At 40.3% G+C, this 24813-nt stretch overlaps 1 protein-coding gene across 1 annotated transcript in view; it reads left to right on the top strand.

Moving 5' to 3' along the window:
• nav2a (neuron navigator 2a) overlaps positions 1 to 24813 on the top strand; it is a 262461-nt gene that overhangs the window by 198009 nt on the left and 39639 nt on the right. The window contains exons 13-20 of the mRNA XM_062033389.1: positions 575 to 887; positions 2307 to 2997; positions 7856 to 8075; positions 12863 to 13155; positions 16727 to 16792; positions 17164 to 17208; positions 21211 to 21371; positions 21622 to 21804. Of these exons, the coding sequence (XP_061889373.1) occupies positions 575 to 887; positions 2307 to 2997; positions 7856 to 8075; positions 12863 to 13155; positions 16727 to 16792; positions 17164 to 17208; positions 21211 to 21371; positions 21622 to 21804 (1972 nt within the window). The remainder of the gene's footprint in view (positions 1 to 574; positions 888 to 2306; positions 2998 to 7855; positions 8076 to 12862; positions 13156 to 16726; positions 16793 to 17163; positions 17209 to 21210; positions 21372 to 21621; positions 21805 to 24813) is intronic.

Raw genomic sequence — 24813 nt, 5'->3', positions numbered from 1 at the left:
TTGTTGCATAGGTCAATGTGCTGAACAAAAACAAAGTTATCCGGAGTACGTACGCACTCCACATTGGCTGCATGCCGTGGACATTGTGTTTTCCAAAGTCTCTTAGTGGAGCAGCCCTACTGCATTTTCGCAATGTTGCCTTGGCAACTGCAAGAACAGCTTAAAAGCAGATGTCCTTCCTCAATCGTAATTTATTATCAGACCTAAAGACTACGGAGAATAGGCCAACTCCGATGAAGGTGAACTTTCCTGGTCTGACTCACCTAGTTTTTAATGGGTTTTGAGAACCATGTTGTAAAAATGGATGTAATCAGCTCCACGGACCTTCCCCACCAAATGTAAATGAGTCACTGTGAGGAAGTCAGATTGACATGTGACACTAACCAATTGCTATACTTCTGTGTACAGCTTTAGAAAGAAAAAGAAAAATGTTTACCTTTCTATTCTTAATATTTGGATTTCTCAAGTTATAATTTGCAGGTGTTGATGTTTTAGTGGACAAGTGAGCAACGTCTCCTGAAGACACTTTCTTGAATCCTGTTAAATCATACATGTTTTATGTGTGTGTTGTTAGCCCGTGACAGATGCAGAGAAGCACTCGGCCTCCACAGCGGTGCACCAGGCCTGGTCAGGAGACGAGGTGAAGAGGCCAGACGGCGGGTCGGACAGCGGGGTCAAAATGGATTCGGGCTCCAAGTGGAGCCGCCGTAACCCCTCTGATGTCTCAGATGAGTCAGACAAGGGCGGATCGGGGAGAAAAAACCCCTCCGTGTCTCACACAGGGTCCTGGAGGAGAGGCATGAGCACTCAGGTGGGGGTGACTTCCCCCAGGACCAAAAGCAGCAGTAGCACCACAAGTTCAGTCACCCCCAAAACCCACAGTTCAGGTAACAAGCTTGATTAGTATTTTTCATGGTACCCTTTAGTTTTGTGTGCGTCAATTGTTATTATTCAGTTGATGTTGTAGCAAACAAGTTTATTTAACATATGTATATGTTAAAATATATGTGTATGTTTATATATATATTTTTATATATATATACACATACAGTACAGAACGCATCAAACTATGAATGAACACATGTGGAGTTATGTACTTAACAAAAAAAGGTGAAATAACTGAAAACATGTTTTGTATTCTAGTTTCTTTAAAATAGCCACCCTTTGCGCTGATAACTGCTTTGCACACTCTTGGCATTCTCTCGATGAGCTTCAAGAGGTACTCACCTGAAATGGTTTTCACTTCACAGGTGTGCTTGAAGCTCATCGAGAGAATGCCAAGAGTGTGCAAAGTAGTAATCAGAGCAAAGAGGTGGCTATTTTGAAGAAACTAGAATACAAAACATGTTTTCAGTTATTTCACCTTTAGTGTTCATGTGTTCATTAATAGTTTTGATGCCTTCAGTGACAATCTACAATGTAAGTAGTCATGAAAATAAAGAAAATGCACTGAATGAAAAGGTGTGTCTAAAATCATACAAAAATGTTATGCCTTTTTACAGGTTAGAATTAGGTGACACTGTACGCTTTTTATGATTATTATTAACTCACAAGCTTGTTTTTAAATCAATTATGGGGGGTGTGCCAATACAACCTTTTCACTTCCGATAGTAATATCAGAGCCATGAGTATTCGGCTGATACCATTATTGATCCACTACCATGTCAGCACGGATTATCCATACTTCTATCATTTTGCAATGTGGAATTCTAGAAAAGGCTTGATCAAGTGAAACAGAGAACAATGGTAGGTATACAAATCACTAACCTATTTATTACTATTTGTATGCGATGGACCTAAGCTGTCTTTAGGTCGAAGTAGATGGCAATTGTTTTTGGCGCCTCTTAGTGGCCGCAATATTTAATTTAAGTTAAGCTCATGATGCGGTAAATTTAATGATTCGGACACATTTGCCTTTATGCCTTGGAGACTTTGTATTTGTAAGTAATATGAAACTTTAATGATTTCATACTATCATGCTGTTTTGACTGTTCAATTTAAGGACCTTCATTATGTATAAATAGCTTGTGTGCGATTGTGTGCTTAGCTGCTGTGTATCTCAGAGCTCCCTAGTAGCCTATAGCCAACTTTGTTTACCATCTTTTAATGACTTCACTAAAATACAAGAAATACGACTCAAGCCAATATAATTCGATACTTGTTTTATATTTTTTGGACATATAGGATCGGGACACCCCTACTAATCACAGTGCATCACTTTGAGTACTAATGAATGATTGCATTCTAATAACACCAGCCTGCAGTAGACGCAAGTCATTTGAGTTTTTCTGCTGTGTGTCCTGCAGGTAAAACGGATGATATCAAGGTGTCAGAGAAGGGACGTCTCTCTCCACGTTCAAACGGCCTTCACCGGTCGCCCTCTGATGCAGGACGCATCAGCGGTGACGAAGCGAAGAAACAATCAATGTCCACCAGCCACACACCAACTCCCAGCTCCCTCACGCACACTGTTTCTGACCACCAGACACATGCCTCCCGCACCCCGACGAGCACATTCGGCTTCAAGAAGCAGGGCCATGGCATGGTAACCATGGTAACCGCCAGCGGGGCCACCATTACCAGTGGCTCGGCCACCCTGGGGAAAATTCCCAAATCCGGAGCACGCTCGCTGGCAGGATTAAAGGCAGGTGGGCAGGATGGGGGGTTGCTGCTCGGCCACCACGACGACGGCTTCCTCCCCGCCAGTGCCCGCTCCACGCTGCAGTACCGCAGCCTCCCAAGGCCTAGCCGCTCAGGGTCGGTCGCCCGCAATGGCAACCGCTCCTCCACCAGCAGCATCGAGGCCGCCGTCCTCTCAGTGACCTCACATGGGAAAAACGCAATCAGCATTGCCAAGGCCAACGGCTCGGTCGGTCCGCTGGCGAATCAGACCGATCGAGAGAAGGGGGTCTCAGAGACCGACAACCTCAGGAGCGCAGGAGCAGCAACTGTTCCTCTGACAGGAAGACAGCAGGTTTCATCGCCCACACTACGCAGGTAGGCACACACAAAAAAATTACGTCAGTTGTCAGTCTCCCTGCCTACGAATTTAAGGCCCGATCTACTAAAATCCAAATAGCATGTGCTAAACAGCGTGTACAATCTACAAAATTGTGTATATATATGTGTTACGTGCAATCTACTAACATCACATGTTCTATTCATAACCTGTGCAGACTTCCCTATTTAAATTACTTGGTTTTTTGCGTGTACTACTCGGCTTTCACCATAGAGACACTGGATCATTTATTGCAAGTTCATGTACTCAATCTCCTACCTGTGGTGTTTTGCTATGTTTTCAAACAAGCAGGGGGCATGTACCACTTTTTATAGGCATTTTTGTGGGATGCGGTGTATCACACAACGAAACCCACAAAAAAATTACGTCAGTTGTCAGTCACCGTGCCTACGCATTTAAGGCCCGATCTACTAAAATCCAAATAGCGTGTGCTAAACAGCGTGTACAATCAACAAAATTGTGTGTATATTTGTGTATGTGTTGCGTGCAATCTGCTAACATCGCATGTGCTATTCATAACTTGTGCAGACTGCCCTATTTAAATTAGGTTTTTTTTGCGTGTACTACGTGGCTTTCACCATAGAGACACTGGATCATTTATTGCAAGTTCATGTAATCAATCTCCTACCTGTGGTGTTTTGCTATGTTTTTAAACAAGCAGAGGACATGTACCACTTTTTATAGGCATTTTTGTGGGATGCGGTGTATCCCACAATGAAACCCACTTTTTTTTTGTGCACTGCAGATGCACTCATGAGAGATAGGCTGCACTTACTGTGCTCAAGACGTGAAAATATGCATACTTGAAGAAGTTCTTTTCATATACAGGCATGTGAAAAGTTCCACAAAAATGCGGTAATCTGCAGTTTTTAAACGTTAATTTTTGTGTCGGAATGTCACAGCCGTGTTTTTTTAATGAAATATCAATTTTTTTTTAATTCCATACTAAATGTGTTTAATGCTCGCCTCTGCCACAGGTACTCGCCGTTCCCCTTGTCGAAACGCTGCACTGCGTTGCAGGACGGGGAATGACATGGCAGGCCACTTTAAATGAAGTGACGGACCATATTGAATGACCTGACGGACCACATAAATGGCATGGCGGGCAACTTTAAATGACGTGACGGACCATATTAAATGATGTGGCAGACCACATTAAATGATGTGGCAGACCTCAACAAATGATATGGCGGGCCACATTAAGTGACGGACCACGTTAAATTATGTAATATACCTCAACAAATGACATGGCAGGCTACAATCATGACATGTCGGACAACATTGAATGACGTGACGGACGACATTAAATGATGTAGCAGGTCACATTGAATGACATGGAGGGCCACATTAAATGACGTGACAGGCCACTTTAATGACATGACGAACCACATTGCATGACATGGCAGGCCACATTGAATGATGTGACGGACCACATTAAATGATGTGACGGACCATGTTAAATGATGTGGCAGACCACATTGAATGGCATGGCGGGCCACTATAAAGACGTGACATACTACATACGACCACATTAAATGACATGATGGACCACATTAAATGATGTAATATACCTCAATCATGACGTGTCGGACAACATTGAATGACGTGACGGACCACTACATTGAACGACGTGACAGGCCACATTAAATGACATGACGAACCACATTTAATGACATAGCAGGCCACATTGAATGATGTGACAGACCACATTAAATGATGTGACGGACCATGCTGAATGACGTGACGGACCAAAATAAATGACATGGAGGGCCACATTAAATAACGTGACAGACCACGATAAATGATGTGGCAGGCCACATTGAATGACATGGAGGGCCACCTTAAATGACATGACAAACCATATTGAATGACATGGCAGGCCAAATTGAATGATGTGACAGACCACATTAAATGATGTGACGGACCATGTTAAATGACGTGACGGACCAAAATAAATGACATGGCGGACCACATTAAATGATGTAATATACCTCAACAAATGACATGGCGGACCACATTAAATGATGTAATATACCTCAACAAATGACATGGCGGGCTGATGTGGCAGGCCAAATTGAATGACATGGAGGGCTACTTTAAATGACGTGACGGACTACATTGAATGACGTGACAGGCCACATTAAATGACATGACGAATCACATTGAATGACATGGCAGGCCACATTGTATGATGTGACAGACCACATTAAATGATGTGACAGACCATGTTGAATGATGTGACGGACCAAAATAAATGACATGGTGGGCCACATTACATAACGTGACGGACCACATTAAATGATGTGGCAGACCACATTGAATGGCATGGCGGGCCGCGATAAAGACGTGACATACTACATTTAATGACGCAACGGACCACGTTAAATGACATGACGGACCACATTGAATGTCGTGGCGGGCCACATTAATTAATGTGACAGACCACATTAAATGATGTGACAGGCCACATTGAATGACATGGAGGGCCACCTTAAATGACGTGACAAACCACATTGAATAACATGGCAGGCCACGTTGAATGATGTGACAGACCACATTAAATGATGTGACAGGCCACATTGAATGACATGGAGGGCCACATTAAATGACGTGACAAACCACATTGAATAACATGGCAGGCCACATTAATTGATGTGATGGACCACATTAAATGATGTGACGGACCATGTTGAATGACGTGACGGACCAAAATAAATGACATGGCGTGCCACAGTAAATAACGTGACGGACCACATTGAATGGCATGGCGGGCCACGATAAAGACGTGACATACTACATTTAATGACGCAACGGACCACGTTAAATGACATGACGGACCACATTATTTAATGTGATGGACCACATTAAATGATGTGGCAGGCCACATTGAATGACATGGAGGGCCACCTTAAATGACGTGACGGACTACATTGGATGACATGGCAGGCCACGATAAATGATGTGACAGACCACATTAAATGATGTGACGGACCATGTTGAATGACGTGACGGACCACATAAATGGAATGGCGGGCCACAATAAATGATGTGACGGACCACGTTAAATGATGTGGCAGACCACAATGAATAGCTTGGCGGGCCACAGTAATGACTTGACAAACTACATTTAATGAGGCGACGGACCACGTTAAATGATGTGGCAGACCACATTGAATGTCGTGGCGGGCCACATTAATTAATGTGACAGACCACATTAAATGATGTGACAGGCCACATTGAATGACATGGAGGGCCACCTTAAATGACGTGACAAACCACATTGAATGATATGGCAGGCCACATTGAATGATGTGACAGACCACATTAAATTATGTGACAGGCCACATTGAATGACATGGAGGGCCACATTAAATGACGTGACAAACCACATTGAATAACATGGCAGGCCACATTAATTGATGTGATGGACCACATTAAATGATGTGACGGACCATGTTGAATGACGTGACGGACCAAAATAAATGACATGGCGTGCCACAGTAAATAACGTGACGGACCACATTGAATGGCATGGCGGGCCACGATAAAGACGTGACATACTACATTTAATGACGCAACGGACCACGTTAAATGACATGACGGACCACATTATTTAAAGTGATGGACCACATTAAATGATGTGGCAGGCCACATTGAATGACATGGAGGGCCACCTTAAATGACGTGACGGACTACATTGGATGACATGGCAGGCCACGATAAATGATGTGACAGACCACATTAAATGATGTGACGGACCATGTTGAATGACGTGACGGACCACATAAATGGAATGGCGGGCCACAATAAATGATGTGACGGACCACGTTAAATGATGTGGCAGACCACAATGAATAGCTTGGCGGGCCACAGTAATGACTTGACAAACTACATTTAATGAGGCGACGGACCACGTTAAATGATGTGGCAGACCAGAATGAATAGCTTGGCGGGCCACAGTAATGACTTGACAAACTACATTTAATGAGGCGAAGGACCACGTTAAATGATGTGGCAGACCAGAATGAATAGCTTGCCGGGCCACAATAATGACTTGACAAACTACATTTAATGAGGTGAAGGACCACGTTAAATGATGTGGCAGACCACAATGAATAGCTTGCCGGGCCACAGTAATGACTTGACAAACTACATTTAATGACGCGACGGACCACATTAAATGACGTGATGGACCACATGGAATGTCATGGCGGGCCCCAATAATTAATGTGACGGACCACATTGAATGATGTGGCAAACCACATTGAATGGTATGATGGACCACATTAAATGATGTGGCAAACCACTTTAAATGACGTGAGGGAACACATTAATGACGTGACAGACCAATTTAAATGACATGGCGGGTCACATCTGGCCTCCGAGCCTTGAGTTTGACACATGTGCTTTAGTAGATCAGGCCCTGAGTGGGCTCTCCTTGCTCTCTTGCTGTTGGAGCGTTGCGTAATCCTCACATGTGTGGGCATGTTGTTTGTACGCCTTCAGTCATTAGGGTCAAACGGGGTCATTGTAAAACATAGACTCAACTTGAGTTCAACTAATCAGCTTCCAAACCTCAACCTTGGCCGTGCGTTGAGGGAGGGTGCGGGTGGGGGTTATAGGAATCTTACCTTAGCGCTGTGCCCTCATTAATGTCAGGGAGTAATAACTCTTCAAAGAGGCTTCATGCGTCTGAGCTTGCCCATCGCATCTCCACTCCTCATAGCCTATATTTAACTCTAGTAGTGCATCGACAGCAAAAAAGAAAAATCTTATTTCAGTTCGTTGACTTACTTTGCATATTTATGACCAACTAATTGCCTGTTTTATCCGTAGGTTGTTTGGTGGGAAGAGCAACAAACAGGGTCCAGTCACCACTGTTGACAACATGAAAAACTCCACCGTTATCTCCAACCCACATGCGACCATGAGTCATGTGACCACAGTGATCGAGTCCCCCGATGGAGGACTGGGAGGCGTTGACAGTGAGACCTTCAGCCCCATGTTTGGGGGCAGAGTGACAGGATCCGGCACAGGGACACTCGGTAGCGAGCAGGTGAGATGGCCCTCCCACAAATCATGTAGACCAGGGTTCCTCAAACTACAGCATGCGGGCCAAATCTGGCCCGTCAGTGTTTACAGTCTGGCCCACAAGACGTCCCGAGTTTCGATTCCTGGGGCTAACGATTCAATTTAGAATCGATTCTTGATTCAAAATTATTCTCGATTCAAAAGCCATACTTTTTAATAACATCGGGTACCAATTCTATGATTAAGTACATTCCTCCATAAAATAGATAAACAGCTCGGATCAATTTCTATATTACTTATAAGAAAATTCGTTTTGTTTAATAAAATTCTACCCACACATTTAATAAAGTCGAGGATCCAACACTTCTCTTTTCTAAAGTAAATCTGTGCAGCAGATACGGGCATCTACATCAACAATAGGATTTGCCTGAGTGGCTGGACAGGATGGATTTTAAAATAAAATAAAAAAACATTTTAAAAAAATCACTTTTTAATTTTTTGTAATCGATCCAGAATCGTTAGAAATAAGAATCACAATTCATTCGAACATCTATATATATATATATATATATATATATATATATATATATATATATATATATATATATATATATATATATATATATATATATATATATATATATATACACTACCGTTCAAAAGTTTGGGGTCACATTGAAATGTCCTTATTTTTGAAGGAAAAGCACTGTACTTTTCAATGAAAATAACTTTCAACTAGTCTTAACTTTAAAGAAATACTATACATTGCTAATGTGGTAAATGACTATTCTAGCTGCAAATGTCTGGTTTTTGGTGCAATATCTACATAGGTGTATAGAGGCCCATTTCCAGCAACTATCACTCCAGTGTTCTAATGGTACAATGTGTTTGCTCATTGGCTCAGAAGGCTAATTGATGATTAGAAAACCCTTGTGCAATCATGTTCACACATCTGAAAACAGTTTAGCTCGTTACAGAAGCTACAAAACTGACATTCCTTTGAGCAGATTGAGTTTCTGGAGCATCACATTTGTGGGGTCAATTAAACGCTCAAAATGGCCAGAAAAAGAGAACTTTCATCTGAAACTCGACAGTCTATTCTTGTTCTTAGAAATGAAGGCTATTCCACAAAATAGTTTGGGTGACCCCAAACTTTTGAACGGTAGTGTGTGTATATATATATATATATATATATATATATATATATATATATATATATATATATATATATATATATATATATACAATAAATATATATATATATATATATATATATATATATATATATATATATATATATATATATATATATATATATATATATATATATATATATATATATATATATATATATATATATATATATATATATATATATATATATATATGGATAGATAGCCCGGCCCCCGGCCAATTTTTTAACCCAATGTGGCCCCTGAGTCAAAATATTTGGGGACCCCTGATGTAGACATAGTTTCTTTACTTTATGCTGACATCATCATCTTTCAAATCTTGAAAGGTTCTCACAAGTCAACTGCTATTTTTAGCTCTTACTCCTTCAACCCCACAGTGAAAAGAAAGAAAGTATGCTGTCGTTTATAATTAAATATTCAGTTATGTCTCACCGACTGCAGTTGCGATCATGACGGTTGATCGACCAGTTTGATCCTGTCTGAAAATGAGAAATGTATGAGTCAAGTGTTTCCAAACTTTGGGATTCACAAAGGCAGATGATTGCATCATCACTTTTTTAATGGATTCAAACTTGATCAAAAGGCTGAGTGGCCTGGACAGAAATACAATCACATAATGCATACTGACACATGTGCATGCAAATATTATGGACACTGTAGCAGACGCAAGAAGTAAGTAAAAATCTGTCACCAGCAAAACGTGGGAAATTCAAAGTGTTTTTATGTTATGCTGTCTTTAGAAGGGCCCAGGAAGTCCAGAAGAGTAATTTTTTCTGTGAAAGACAATGTAGAGTGGTTTAATCACTAAGTTGGCAAAACTCATGCCTCCTGCTTTGTTTTCTTATACTCTGGCAGACCAGGTACATATATGCATAGTAGATGGCATCTTGACTCTGCTTCCGAACATAACAGAGTTGTAACGACACACTACATTCACCGACAGTCCCGTTATAATGTGTTTATGAGCAAGGGCGAACGCGTAGTGAGGCCTGCCACAAAAAAATAAAAATAATAATGTACCAAAAACAGTGAGATTGGCATCTGCTGCTCAAATATTTGCGTCATATCTGGGAACTGTTAAGGGCTGTGATGTACAGTATATTTATTTAACTCGGTGAGAGCATGTCTCTGCTGACAATTTCTGCAATTACTGGTTGGATGTGGAAGCTTTCTATAAATCACAGCTCTGCCATGTCGTTGACATTTGTCTTTCAGGAGTTATTTTAGATGTATTTCCATGAGCTTCACTAAAGCTATCATAACTTAAGTTTTTTTTTTCTTTGATGAAATTGAGCCATTAATCAGTGGAAAAAGGGTATATTACTTGCTTTTGCAAATGTAGTATCGCAATGTAAAAGTTTGTGCTGCTAATCTTGGAGAGGAAGTTAACTCCAGCAAGCACGGAGGCAAATATTGACTCTTATTTTACAACAGTGTTCACCTGGAAGTGTGTGCATGCATCCATTGTCATATTCTATCGTGAATACTGCATCCATTAATCAGAATTGGTGTGAATGAATCATGAAGTAACAACATACGAAGATAATGTTATGTTTTGGTCATTTGGTTCTTTAATCCCAATGTGAACTCTTTTTTTAAATTGTTATTTTTGTTTTGAAAACAAATTGTACACCGGTCAATGTTCAGTTCATGAAGTAATCAATAAACAGGCCTGTTATTTTAGAGTGCACTTATTAGTTATGCGTAAATGATGCCTCAATGAGTGTATGCCACACTCACTAGCTGTATTGACACATCATTGATACTGTGTTGATGTTTTGCAATTGTCATCTGCCATTTGCTGGATTAGAAAAGGCAGTACATTTGACCTGCAAATAACATATATATATATATATATATATATATATATATATATATATATATATATATATATATATATATATATATATATATATATATATATATATATATATATATATACACTACCGTTCAAAAGTTTGGGGTCACCCAAACAATTTTGTGGAATAGCCTTCATTTCTAAGAACAAGAATAGACTGTCGAGTTTCAGATGAAAGTTCTCTTTTCCTGGCCATTTAGAGCGTGTAATTGACCCCACAAATGTGATGCTCCAGAAACTCAATCTGCTCAAAGGAAGGTCAGTTTTGTAGCTTCTGTAACGAGCTAAACTGTTTTCAGACGTGTGAACATGATTGCACAAGGGTTTTCTAATCATCAATTAGCCTTCTGAGCCAATGAGCAAACACATTGTACCATTAGAACACTGGAGTGATAGTTGCTGGAAATGGGCCTCTATACACCTATGTAGATATTGCACCAAAAACCAGACATTTGCAGCTAGAATAGTCATTTACCACATTAGCAATGTATAGAGTGCATTTCTTTAAAGTTAAGACTAGTTTAAAGTGCTTTTCCTTCAAAAATGAGGATATTTAATTGTGACCCCAAACTTTTGAACGGTAGTGTATATATATATATATATATATATATATATATATATATATATATATATATATAAACAAATAGCTACGCAGAAAGGAATATGAAATATGCAACTCTTGTCAATGAGCCAAATAGTCAACAAGAAAAAAGAAATTACTTTATTTGGCGCTATAAATAAAAATAATGTCACCCTTCGGAATTTTTCCCTATTATTTTTTTTTCTTATTTCCATTTAGATCAATGAAGGTGACGAAAACCGATGTCAAACGAGGCATGCCACTCCAACTTAATTTATCGCGACTTCTGTGTTTCTGGATAAACACAGTTTTGTGCTTCGCAGTCAAATGATACAGCAGCTGTATATGAAATCAGTCAGATATTTTTTTCCTTAAAGTGATACACACGTCGAAGCTTCAAGGCACAGAGTATCATTCCTCATGTTTCATGAGGCATCAGTGCTTCAGTATCGTTTGACCCATCACTCGGAATAACTTTAATACTATACAGTAAATTAAACTCAATACATATGTGCAAACCATAAAGCCAGATACTCTAAAAGTGAGTCTCAAACTAGTAGTACGCGGGCTCCACCTAGTGGTACGCCAAAGAATCACTTGATCAAAGTACAGTGTTTTATTTTAACATATTCAAACACAGTGTTACTGTTCAAAATGTGTGTAATGTTACAGTGGCCAAACAGTTAGAGTGTCCGCCCTGAGATCGGTAGGTTGTGTGTTCAAACCCTGGCCGAGTCATACCAAAGACTATAAAAATGGTACCCATTACCTCCCTGCTTGGCACTCAGCATCAAGGGTTGGAATTGGGGGTTGAATCACCAAAAATGATTCCTGGGCGCGGCCACCGCTGCTGCTCACTGCTCCTCTCACCTCCCAGGGGGTGATCAAGGGTGATGGGTCAAATGCAGAGAATAATTTCGCCACATCTAGTGTGTGCGTGACAATCATTGGTACTTTAACTTTAATATCTTGTTTTTAATTTATACTTAGGCCTACTACGCTACTGTAATTTAATGTTGGTCATTATGGTGGTACTTGGAGAGCCAAGTTTTTTCTGAGGTGGTTCTTGGTGAAAAAACTGTGAGAACCACTGACTGCTATCAAAAATGTCAACATGGCAAAGCATATTGTTACTAAAAGAATACATTTACTTCATGCAATGTTGTCTGTGTCCTTCACAGGCCTCCAGCCCCGGCTCAGTCTACTCCTCAACGGGGCCCTCTAACAGTCTTACATGGGGCACCACGTTCAGCGGCTCCTCTGCCCAGAGCAGGGAGAGCACACTGGGGGGGCACGGCGGCACAAGCAGCATGGGCTACCCTTCTGTGAGCAGCATGCACACCAGCAGCGAGTCCATCGACATGAGCCTGGGCAGCGCTGGGGGAGGAGGCCACGTGACCCTCGGGACCCACAGGGAGGACACCCTGTCCGCCCTGGGTCGCACCGGCAGCGTCAAGACGGGCATGACAGAAAGGTGAGAGCAACAAAGTGCACAATAATAGCCCTGCTCGCAATATTTAATTTATAGCAGCTAAATCGGTTTCAGTATATGCAAGGCTACATGGGAAAAATATATATGCATTTTGTTTAATACAGTCCAAAATTTTTCAAACAGGAAAAAAAGGATGGATGCAGGTGCCACTTTGATACATTGTGTTATTAAAGAGACTAAAACAATACAATGTTCTATTAATATATGCTAAACTATCTGAACTAAACATCCACATCTTAGCATTGTGTTATACTATAGGTGAAAAAGCTAATTACGGTAGTATAATATCTAACCAGGCTATTTTTTTTTGCTATTATTTATTATTTTGCCAACTAGAAGCCATTTGAGCGCGTCAGCACACTCAAAAACCTACCACATCTTTCAAAAACATGGACATTAGAGATGTCCGATAATATCGGCCGATAAATGCTTTAAAATGTAACATCGGAAATGATCGGTATCGGTTTCAAAATGATCGGTATCGGTTTCAAAAAGTAAAATGTATGACTTTTTAAAACGCCGCTGTGTACACGGACGTAGGAAGAAGTACAAAGCGCCAATAAACCTTAAAGGCACTGCCTTTGCGTGCCGGCCCAGTCACATAATATCTACGGCTTTTAACACACACAAGTGAATGCAATGCATTTTTGGTCAACAGCCATACAGGTCACACTGAGGGTGGCCGTATAAACAACTTTAACACTGCTACAAATATGCGCCACACTGTGAACCCACACCAAACAAGAATGACAAACACATTTCGGGAGAACATCCGCACCGTAACACAACATAAACACAACAGAACAAATACCCAGAACCCCTTGCAGCACTAACTCTTCCGGGACGCTACAATATACACCCCCCGCTACCCCTTACCCCCAACCCCGCCCACCTCAACCTCCTCATGATCTCTCAGGGAGAGCATGTCCCAAATTCCAAGCTGCTATTTCGAGGCATGTTAAAAAAAAAGTAATGCACTTTGTGACTTCAATAATAAATATGGCAGTGCCATGTTGGCATTTTTTCCATAACTTGAGTTGATTTATTTTGGAAAACCTTGTTACATTGTTTAATGCATCCAGCGGGGCATCACAACAAAATTAGGCATAATAATGTGCTAATTCATGTCTTTCATAATGATTGTGATAGGCAAAAAAAAAAAGTGCAGTTGCTGATCAATTAAATTTTTTTTCTTCTATTTATTGAATTTTTTAAGTGTGTGTCAAGTCAGTAAAAAAACGTTTATAGCTTAAATAACAATATATGTGGTTTTTTTTATGTCAGGCATATTGATGCACTTTAAAACTTTTCTGTGACAGACTAAAAAACATTGTTGATAAAGTCATTTGTTGTAAATTGATCTATTTACCGGTATCTTTTTTTTTGTTGCTGCTTTTTTTAATGTTAATAAGGACACAATGTTGTGCAGGCGTGTACTTATAACTATTTTATAGACAAATTATACGATTTGTAGTCGCGGCGGGGAGTGTTGGTGCGCAAAATGTTTTCTTCTTCCTGGGGGCTGGCGTAAAAAAAAAATTGAGAAGAACCGATGCACCGGTTGTTGGCCATTTTGGTAGCCATGACCCATTTTTGTAGGAAATTCGGGCCGATTCCATTTTTTGCCAAGTTTTTTTGTGTATTTTTCTAATTCAGGACATGTTTATTCTGTTTGTTTGGTTGTGTCATGGGCCATTAAAAAACGAGCTGCATGCTGCACGTTGAACCATCCTGGTTTAAAAGTTACATTATTCAATTCCCAAGAAATATTGTACCTTTACTCATCACGATAATGATAAAAATGTATATTGTCATTATTAAACATATACAAAAATAGATGTCTTTATTGCCATTGTGTGATAAATAAGTGAAACCCTTAAGAAGTATATCAAATCAATCATTGCAAAATAATTAATTTCATTTCATTTATACTTCACATTCACAGTGTACACATGCATTTCAAGCAAACAGTGCCTAAAACAGTGGTTCTTAACCTTGTTGGAGGTACCGAACCCCACCAGTTTCATATGCGCATTTACCAAACCCTTCTTTAGTGAAAAATACAATGTTTTTTTTTCAAATTCAAGACAAAGTTATATGTTTTAGGTAACACTTTAGTATGGGGAACATATTCTAAGTAACAAAGACTTAATTTTGAGTTATTTGGTTAGGGTTAGGGTCAGGGTTAGAGGGTTAGGGTTATAATAAGGCCATTGATTGATTGATTGATTGATTTAAACTTTTATTAGTAGATTGCCCAGTACAGTACATACTCCGTACAATTGACCACTAAATGGTAACACCCGAATAAGTTTTTCAACTTGTTTAAGTCGGGGTCCACGTAAATCAATTCATGGTGAATAAGGCATTAATAAGTACTTAATAATGACTAGTTAAGAGCCAATATGTTACTAATTTGCATGTTAATAAGCAACCTATTAATGATGAATATGTTCCCCATACTAAAGTGTTACCATGTTTTTTACTGTTGCATAAAATGAACCGTGCATGAACATCACCTTGTTCAAAGAACAAAACCAACACAGTGCATAAACTCACAACAAACTACACACCTGCAAATCAGTCAGCTGTTGCCGTATCCGTAATACGCTGATAGGGAGAAGTTTGTATTTACACGATGAGTCGGGTGTGTTTTGACCTCCGCCGAACCCCTGAGGCCGACTCACCGAACCCCTAAGGTTCGATCGAACCCAGGTTAAGAACCACTGGCCTAAAATATGCAGTGATCAAAAAGTGAGCCATTTCCGTGGAAAAAAACACACCAAAAAAATATATTAATTTATGATTCAAATACAATGCACAATCATTCTACCGCTGTTTTGGTAAATGCAACATTTTCGACGTGAAATCTCTTTACGCTATTTTAATGTACTTGTGAAGTGTCTGGTGAATGCAGGATACTTGTGGTTGATAGTACTGTAGTTTATATGTTACAAAATCACAAACCTCTTATTTACAGTAATGTCTGTGCACCTGGAAGCCCCTGTCCGCTGTCTCAACTCAACTCCACCAGTGTTTCCCAACCTTTATTGCGCCAAGACTCACATTTTATTCTCCCAGCACACCACCAAGTGCGCAATGACTCATTCTGCTGAGTGAATGGCAACAGTTGGCTAAGCAGGTTAATTATGAACCTGGTGCCTTCTTTTAATACTTAGTGGGAATTTAACTGTTTTGCCGCAACACATATAGAGGAACAAAGATACATTGTTTGTAGTCAATAAAGGACCAGTTAAGTGAAATTGGATGATTTCCCTGCGGAGCAACTGATGATCTAAGATGGCATATTGATTGGTTGGGAATCACTGGTTAACACAAGTTGTGGAGGGAGGTAACGTATCAGGTATGGCATGTCGGTGGGAAATGGATAACATCTGGAGGTGAAGCTTCGAGGCCATGCCATCAATCAGCCAGGAATCTTACATTTGACGTTTTGCTGGAAGGGATTCGCTTTCTAACTTATTTATCTTAAACTTTCTTTTTTCTGTGTCTGTTTTCTCTGTGTCTGCGTCCCTCTCCCCATCTCCCTCAGCCCCATCTCTTCCCCCTCCGCTAGCCCTAAATTCAGCCGAAACACTCTACCTCGGAAGCAGGACAGGTAAATGGACCCGGGTGCAATGTTAGGCCTCTGGTGAGGCACCGCCACACAGAGCAACTGCAGAACCGCAGAGAAGAATCCGTGAGAGCGCTTGTAGCGTAGGACGTTTGTAGCTCTGTGTGCTAGTTTGTGGTGGTGTTGTTGTTTTTGAAGATCTCCTGTTTTTGTGCCGAGCTTGTTTGTGTGGATGGTGCCACCCTTCAGTGCTTTTTTGTCTAGTCTTTGCTTTTTCTGTGCTGCCACCTTGTGGCAGAAGCACAGCATGCTCTTTCTTAGTTAGGCATTCAGTACCCAGTGAAATACATTGGAGGTTGGAGAAGCTGCTGCATGTTCCATTTGTTTTTCCTATCTGAAGTTTTTGTCTCCCACAGTGGGCCTCTTTGTGGTAGAAACACTCTGCCTAAGAAGGGACTCAGGTACTGACTTCCCCCTGCTTGCTGGACATACACTTTTGCACCCCCGGTTCACCAAATTGTCTCCCGTCCCATTTTTCTACGTCTAATTTCACTGCTCAGGGCTTGTAATTTTATTTTAACGCTGATAATGTTTGTTTGGCACTTGGCACCTGCACTGACGTGTTGTGCTTCTACAAAGAGGCATGCCACCTTGTCATACAAAGCACTCACTATCATATTAAACTAGCTTGGATTGGGAGATTGGGACTCCTGCTTTTCCTACACAGTTTGTTGCTCACGGCTTAGGGTCCTGTTTATGTTTATTCATACTAGGGATGGAACGGTTCTATCTACAGTTCAGAACTTATTACGGTTTTGTGACACGGTTCGGTGTACAGTGTTGTTCTTCTTTTTTAAACCCCAGAATACTATAAATCTCAATATTGATTGATTGATTGATTGAAACTTTTATTAGCAGATTGCACAGTACAGTACATATTTCGTACAATTGACCACTAAATGGTAACACCCGAATAAGTTTTTCAACTTGTTTAAGTCGGGGTCTACGTAAATCAATTCATGGTAAATAGCTATCAATTATTTTAGTAATTTAGTAATCTGTCGATTATTTTGTTTGATTAAACCTGTAATCAAATAAAACAATGCGTCTTTGGGGAAAATAGTTGAAATAAACAAAGATTTTTCAATCAATCAAAGTGTATTTATACAGCCTTGAATCACAAGTGCCTCCAAGGGCTTCACAAACCACAATGGTTTGATCAAAACCTACATCCGGGCAATGAAAAACTCAAAACCCAAAATGGGCAAAAAGCAGAAACCTTGGGAAGGAACGTCCTCCTGGGTCACAATTATTGTGAGTTACAATTATTGAATTGTTCATGATTATGCGAGAATCCAGTCCATTGGAAGGTTAGCGGAGGCAATGCAGAGACGTCACTGACCGATGCAATCGAAGGGCGGTCCGCCCCAGGTCACGACTTATTCATGATAATGTGGTGTGATTTTTCTAATGACCTTTATTATTACTTCTTATAAATGCACATAACATATGGAAACATCACTATATATTACTCATTGTGGAGAAAGAGTGTGATCAGCGCGCCTGCAGGAGCAAAGGTCACCGCCTCTGTCCATGGTGCTGAAGACAGAGCACCATCAGACGGGGGCGTGGCATGTGCTGATGGCGAGACACAGCTGGCAGGTGATTAGATTTCACAGGTGGTACGTGTTAATCTAATCATCTGTTGTCTTTAACAGTAAGCGGCCGGGAGGAGAGGGGGAGAGAGGTACGGACGTGGCTGAAAAGTCACGTTCTGGGAGAAGGAAACAGTTGATAAAACATATGAGAATTAAAACTTTGTTAAAACCTGCAAGCTTGGATCCTGTGAAGTGTCTGTCAGTGGGACCGCTAGGAAGCGACTTCCACACTCATATTAAAACAAAACAAGTTGTGTGGCCTATAACCAGGTAATATATAACAAATAAGGAACCAAACTAAACAGGAAGGCTCCCTGATAAATGATAACGTGAGTGACAATGTATTTCAAGGTATTAATTGGAGGAGTGGTGTTTAGCACAGTGTACAAAGCGTACATCTGAGTGTTACCATTAACATACAAACTGTAGTTGCTAACATGTTTGAATAAAACATTCGTTATGTAAGTTAAACATATTAAGATGGCTGCCAAAATAAACTATAACTTTGTTTCTGCTTGTTTGCTACTCTTAAATATGCAGGAAGATTTCTACTAATGTGCGAGCTGGAGCATGGATGTAGTACTATTGTGCAAGTCTCTACTTAAATATTCAGGATGAGTTCTAATAATGTGCTGGATCATTGATGTAGTGCTTTTGTGAAATGTCAGCTCCGTGCAAACAGTTCACCATAATGTCTGTCTCAGTTTCACATGATCACAAAACCTCTCAGGCGTCTTCTTTGGGCCTCTGCTCTCTTTTCCACCTTGTCATCACCACATCACCGGCAGCGCATACTACATCACCAAAAGATGCACCACCCCTATATGCGCTCTATTGGAGCTGTCTGTCGGCGTGTTTTACTCATTTAACGAATCATTGAAGCAACAAAATACAAATCAATGCTTTTTTTCTGATCAATGGATGAATCGTTGCAGCCCCTATATATTCCAATAAGCCATTACCATTTATTAGTTGCGGATCTTACAAAAATGTAATATAAAATACAACTTAGAGCTCGGTCCCATGAATTAGCGTAAATTGTAAACAAAAAAACGGAACAATCTTTATAACAACTAGAGTTGTCTTTGTTTGAATCAAAACAATAATTCCCCAGTAATTAAATGCAAAAAACCTTACATTTATTGCCACAATACACCACTGGACAATTTTAACCACTATTTTAAAAGCATAATAATTAAGTAATTCCAGGTACTTTTTTTTTTTTTTTTTGCTACTGTACTTTATTGCAATAGTTTCACAAAATTATACAATAAAAAAAATACTAGTTAAATAAATAATGGGAGTACAAAAATAAAAAAATACTTTTCTGAAACCTCTATTTTGTCCGAATGTTGCGAACAGCACTGTTATTGTGAAGGATGAAATGCTGCTGTTCTTGCGGGTGCTTGACGAGTGGAGACGACTCAAATCTGTATAGAGAAAAAAAAGGAACCTCTCAAGTTACGGCTGCTGTGTTCTGTCTGTACATCGAGCTTGCTTCGGTGGCGTCGTCCACAACAACACAAGCAGATGAGATGTGCGGGTGTATGGGTTGTCCTGTCTTTCAAGTGGCCATATCAACAATATTGAGTTCAGAAAGGGGCAGGTGAGTGTTTTGGTGACGATGAGACAACGTTTCTTCTTCTCACGATCACAGCTTTTCAGTCACATTTATGTCAATTTCCGTGATATTCCAGTTTCAACTGTCGATTCCGCTTTTTTTTGGCCAATTCTGTGATTCCGTTGTCCGTCACTCGCGTGATCAGAACTACACGCTCCAAACTGATTAGATACTGTTGTGCGCGACCAGTCTTCCTCTCAGGGAATAAAACAAACTGATCGATCCCAAGTTCTTTTGGATGACATATATGTTGAGTAAAAAGGACCCCAGAGACAGAATGGTGCAATACTAAGTTTTAATGAAGCTTTAGGAGACCAGCCCTTACAATCAAAATCAAAAAGAAGAGGTCTAAATCCAAACAAAAAGAGTCAGCTTATGTAGAGCGAAAACAGCCCCGTTTGCCCAGAAAGGAGCACAGCTGCATCTTCAAAACAGACAAGGAACTTGCCAAAAGAGCTCTGTGAGCCGACCATCAGGAGCTTTTAAGACAAAACAAAGAGTTTACTAGTGGACATAAGATAAAAGCAAGGAGATCACGAGAAGACACACTACATAGGAAAATACTAGCTGCTCCAAACATGACTGTGGATTAAAAAAGAACACTTAAAAATATCTCATTCTCACACTGGGGGCGGCGTAGCGCGGTTGAGAGAGTGGCCGTGCCAGAAATCTGAGGGTTCCTGGTTCGATCCCCACCTTCTACCAACCTCGTCATGGCCGTTGTGTCCTTGAGCAAGACACTTCACCCTCACTCCTGATGGGTCTTGATTAGGGCCTTGCATGGCAGCTCCTGCCATCAGTGTGTGAATGTGTGTGTGAATGGGTGAATTTGGAAATAGTGTCAAAGCGCTTTGGAATACCTTGAAGGTAGAAAAGCGCTATAAAAGTACAACCCATTTACCATTTACCATTTACACTACTCATAATCTAAGCAACACACTCCAAACCATGTCAGGTCAACCGAACGGTTCAGATTATTTTCATATACCGTTCCATCCCTAATTCATACTGCTATACTACTTTATTCCAGCATCTATTTCATCTGATGTACTGTACTAATTAAGAGGAATAAAATGTCCTCTGGTTATGAAAATCATACACGTCATACATGAGTAAAATCACAGAACACGCATAACATTCCTGTGCAAATACCCGCAGCCTGATCAACCTTTGACTTCTTGCAGGTATGGGCCACCCCCCCAGCTGCGAAGCCATGAGGAGGCCCGTGATTGGCTACGCTCCCACTCCACCAGCGGGCTGCAGGAGTCAGCCAGTAATTCCCCTTTTTCCCCTGGATCCAGCCTCACCTCCCCCTCCGGGACACGCTTCAACTTTGGACAGCTCGGTACAGTCCGCACACCACAATTTCAATTTAAAAAATGTCAATGCAGAACTGGGAGTTGTCTACGGTTACTCATTAATCTCATAACGGGGAAGAAAAGCACTTTGGGCTGTTTGTTAAGTCTTTCAATATGAATACCTTTCCATATTTGAGTCCAATTCCTCAAAGGCTTTTGCTTTGAAACACATATTATGTTAGGTTTCTCGTGGTTTATTACTATAACCCTTTGTCTCATGCGATCTCATCCTTCCAGCATCCAGCCCGACTTCCACAGCTCAGATCAATCTGACGGGTCTGCGTAACAACAGCCTGACCAACCAGGATGTCACCTTTGACCCTTGCACCGACAACCGCCTGAGAAACTCCTGCATGTCCCTGGATGAAAAGACTCGCACCATGAGCAGATCAGGCTCTTTCCGGGATGGCTTTGAGGAAGGTACGTGCACTCCAAATAATCAACTTCTGAATATTGAGTGACTCGTCCGTCCCATCCGTTGGTGCAGTCTGTAATGTTTCGACAGGATCTGGTTAGGATTTTTTTATGCAGATAATTATCTGTACTCTTACTGGTATAATTGGTATAATTATATGGAATTCGTAGTGCTGTCAAGTGATTTAATCAAATAAATCACACTTTTAAGTTTGTATTAATCATGATTTTATTACTCACTTGCACAGCCAGAATGTCATCAACTCTCGATGGTTAGTCCTACCCTTTTATATTAAAAACCGTGATGGATAAATGCACTTTGTTGAACTCGTTAAACCTTTTCTGCTAGAGAAGCAAGCTAGCGTGCTAATGGCTGGCTTAAATGTTAACATGAATACAAAAGACATTAAAGTCTTTCCGTTCATTAAGAACAGCCGTGACTGGGATGGCTGAAGCTGGGATCAAACCTGGAACCATCAAGTTGCTGGCACGGCCTCTCTACCAATGTCACTTAAACTGTTTAAAAAACACTCCAAATATATTTGTCTTTTTTCGTTTTATTTGTAAAGCTTCAAAAACTAAAAAATAATATGGCCCGAACAAAATGTTATGTTTATTCTTTCAAAAAAGTACCGTACTTTCCGAACGCTAGTGCACACCGGCATATAAGCTGCAACCACCAAATAAAAAATATATATGTTTCCATTTATTAGCCGGACCGAACCATAAGCTGCAGATACATACTTTGCAAAATGAGTTATTTACACAGAATGATTTTGTAAATGTTCATTTATATACCTTAATTGTTTCCAAACTGTGCTTATAACACGGCAGTAAAACGGTGGATCAAGCAAAACAGAAGTCATCGACATGGACCCACTAGCTGCAGAAGCTAGCTCTACAATCAGCTAAAAAGACTCAAAAACGCCGCATTGGTAAATTTACTGAGGAATTTGTGAAACTGAAACAATACAAAAATAATGCCATTGTAAGGTATTAATACTAACACAGACACTTGTAAACGCCTTAGCATATTAGCTCATGCTAATGACGTTAGCTTGATTACATTATTGCTAGCAATTACAAATATGCATAAAAACACATGGGAAAATGTAGTAACTTACAAATGATGCTTGGAGTTATGCATGAAGAATCCATACAAGTAGAAACGCAATGGACAGCTAGAAGACGTAACGGCACTTCTACTTCCGATTGAAAGCTCTAAAAAAGAAAAGGGCACTACAGCACCTGCAGTGAGCGAACTTGTGCAAAAGATGGTGCCAAAGCATGAACAATAAAACACCTATTTAGTGTCTTTGCTTGTTTGTTTTTTTAATAATTGCATTGTGGCCGCCAACGAAGTAAAATCCATAAATTAGCTGCACTCTTTATAAGCCGGAGGGTTCAAAGCGCAGGGAAAAAAACAGCGGCTTGTAGTTCGAAATGTACGGTATACTCTGTATCTATTTATTGATTTAATTATTTTTAAATACCATTTGGTTCCCAGATTTCAGAATGTGTATACGTCCTTTTTCAGCACATTCAACAGTACCGTGATAATAATAACCATGATCATTTTTTGCTGCAGTATTTTTTGTTTTCCCATGCCAAACCACTTATGAATACACACGTGTGTTAATGGAACACCAGGAAGAATTACAAGTTACAACTCCAAGAAAAAGCCTATTATGCCCTGCGAAATCCATAATCAGCTTTGGTCAGCTCAGTTTTTTGTTTTTTATGAGCTCACTTATTGTAGTATCAGCTGGGGGCCAACCACCAGGCTGACCCGCCAATCTTTACTGAGGTGAGGTTACACTTTTCCCCGAGGATTTTTAAAAGCAAAGATGCAAGTATCAAACAAATGCACTACTTTTTCAGCTCTGTGTGTGTTCCTCTCAAACATCTTGCAAACTTTATGAGCTAATAAAAAAAGTCTTACAATCTCTCCCACATAGATACTGTAGGTGCCTGATAAACATCAGTGGTAATATGCAAGCGTTAAAACTATTGTAAACACGTAAGATTTCGCAAATGGTGTTCATAAATGCCAAAAGAGCCAGTGAGTAATTGTTTTTGAACATGTACTTTAGGTTAGTCTTGTTACTGGTAATGCAGCGTCTTCAAATGTCTTCAAGGGTTTTTGATTGATTGAAACTTTTATTAGTAGATTGCACAGTACAGTACATATTCCGTACAATTGACCACTAAATGGTAACACCCAAATAAGTTTTTCAACTTGTTTAAGTCGGGGTCCACGGGAATATCGGTGTGATTATAAATGATCCGCAAATAGAAGCTTGTTATTCATGCTGCGGCGACATAGTTTCCAGCACTTTTCTTTCAAAAAGATAATTACAGGGATCCCTGTGAGAGGCGTGAGAGACACGAGGAGATCCCTTTATCTTGAACTTTCTCTCTCGGTGCATGCATGTGCGTGTGTATTGGTGTGTGCGTGTTTACGCTGGCCCACAATTGTGTGCAAAGATGTGAGGTGTATCGATATGAATGTCGCCAGTATAGAATTACCGGACTGTTTGCATGATTGACAGGACAAAAGTCACCTCATCTCCCTAACACCGCCCTGTTTGTGTTCAAGGGCGCAACACGCTATTAACTAATTCCCGCTCTCACACATAAATGCACAGATCCCCTCCCAGACCGATGACCCCTCTCTTTTCAATGCAGTTTCCGGAAAAGATTTAGGGAGAGCATGTCCCAAATTCCAAGCTGCTGTTTTGAGGCATGTTAAAAAAAATAATGCACTTTGTGACTTCAATAATAAATATTGATTTATTTTGGAAAACCTTGTTACATTGTTTAATGCATTCAGCGGGGCATCACAACAAAATTAGGCTTAATAATGTGTTAATTCCACGACTGTATATATCGGTATCCAGTGTTTCCCATAAACTGCCAAGATACCTGTGGCGGTGGGGGCGTGGCTATGGGCGTGGTCACCATTACATCATCGAGTAATTTGCATAATTTACTACAATGATTTGATTTTCTCTA

This window comes from Entelurus aequoreus, linkage group LG02 (assembly GCF_033978785.1).
Source record: "Entelurus aequoreus isolate RoL-2023_Sb linkage group LG02, RoL_Eaeq_v1.1, whole genome shotgun sequence".
NCBI lineage: Eukaryota > Metazoa > Chordata > Actinopteri > Syngnathiformes > Syngnathidae > Entelurus > Entelurus aequoreus.
The sequence above is the reverse complement of the archived record's forward strand: the minus strand, read 5'-3'. Positions and strand labels throughout refer to the sequence as shown.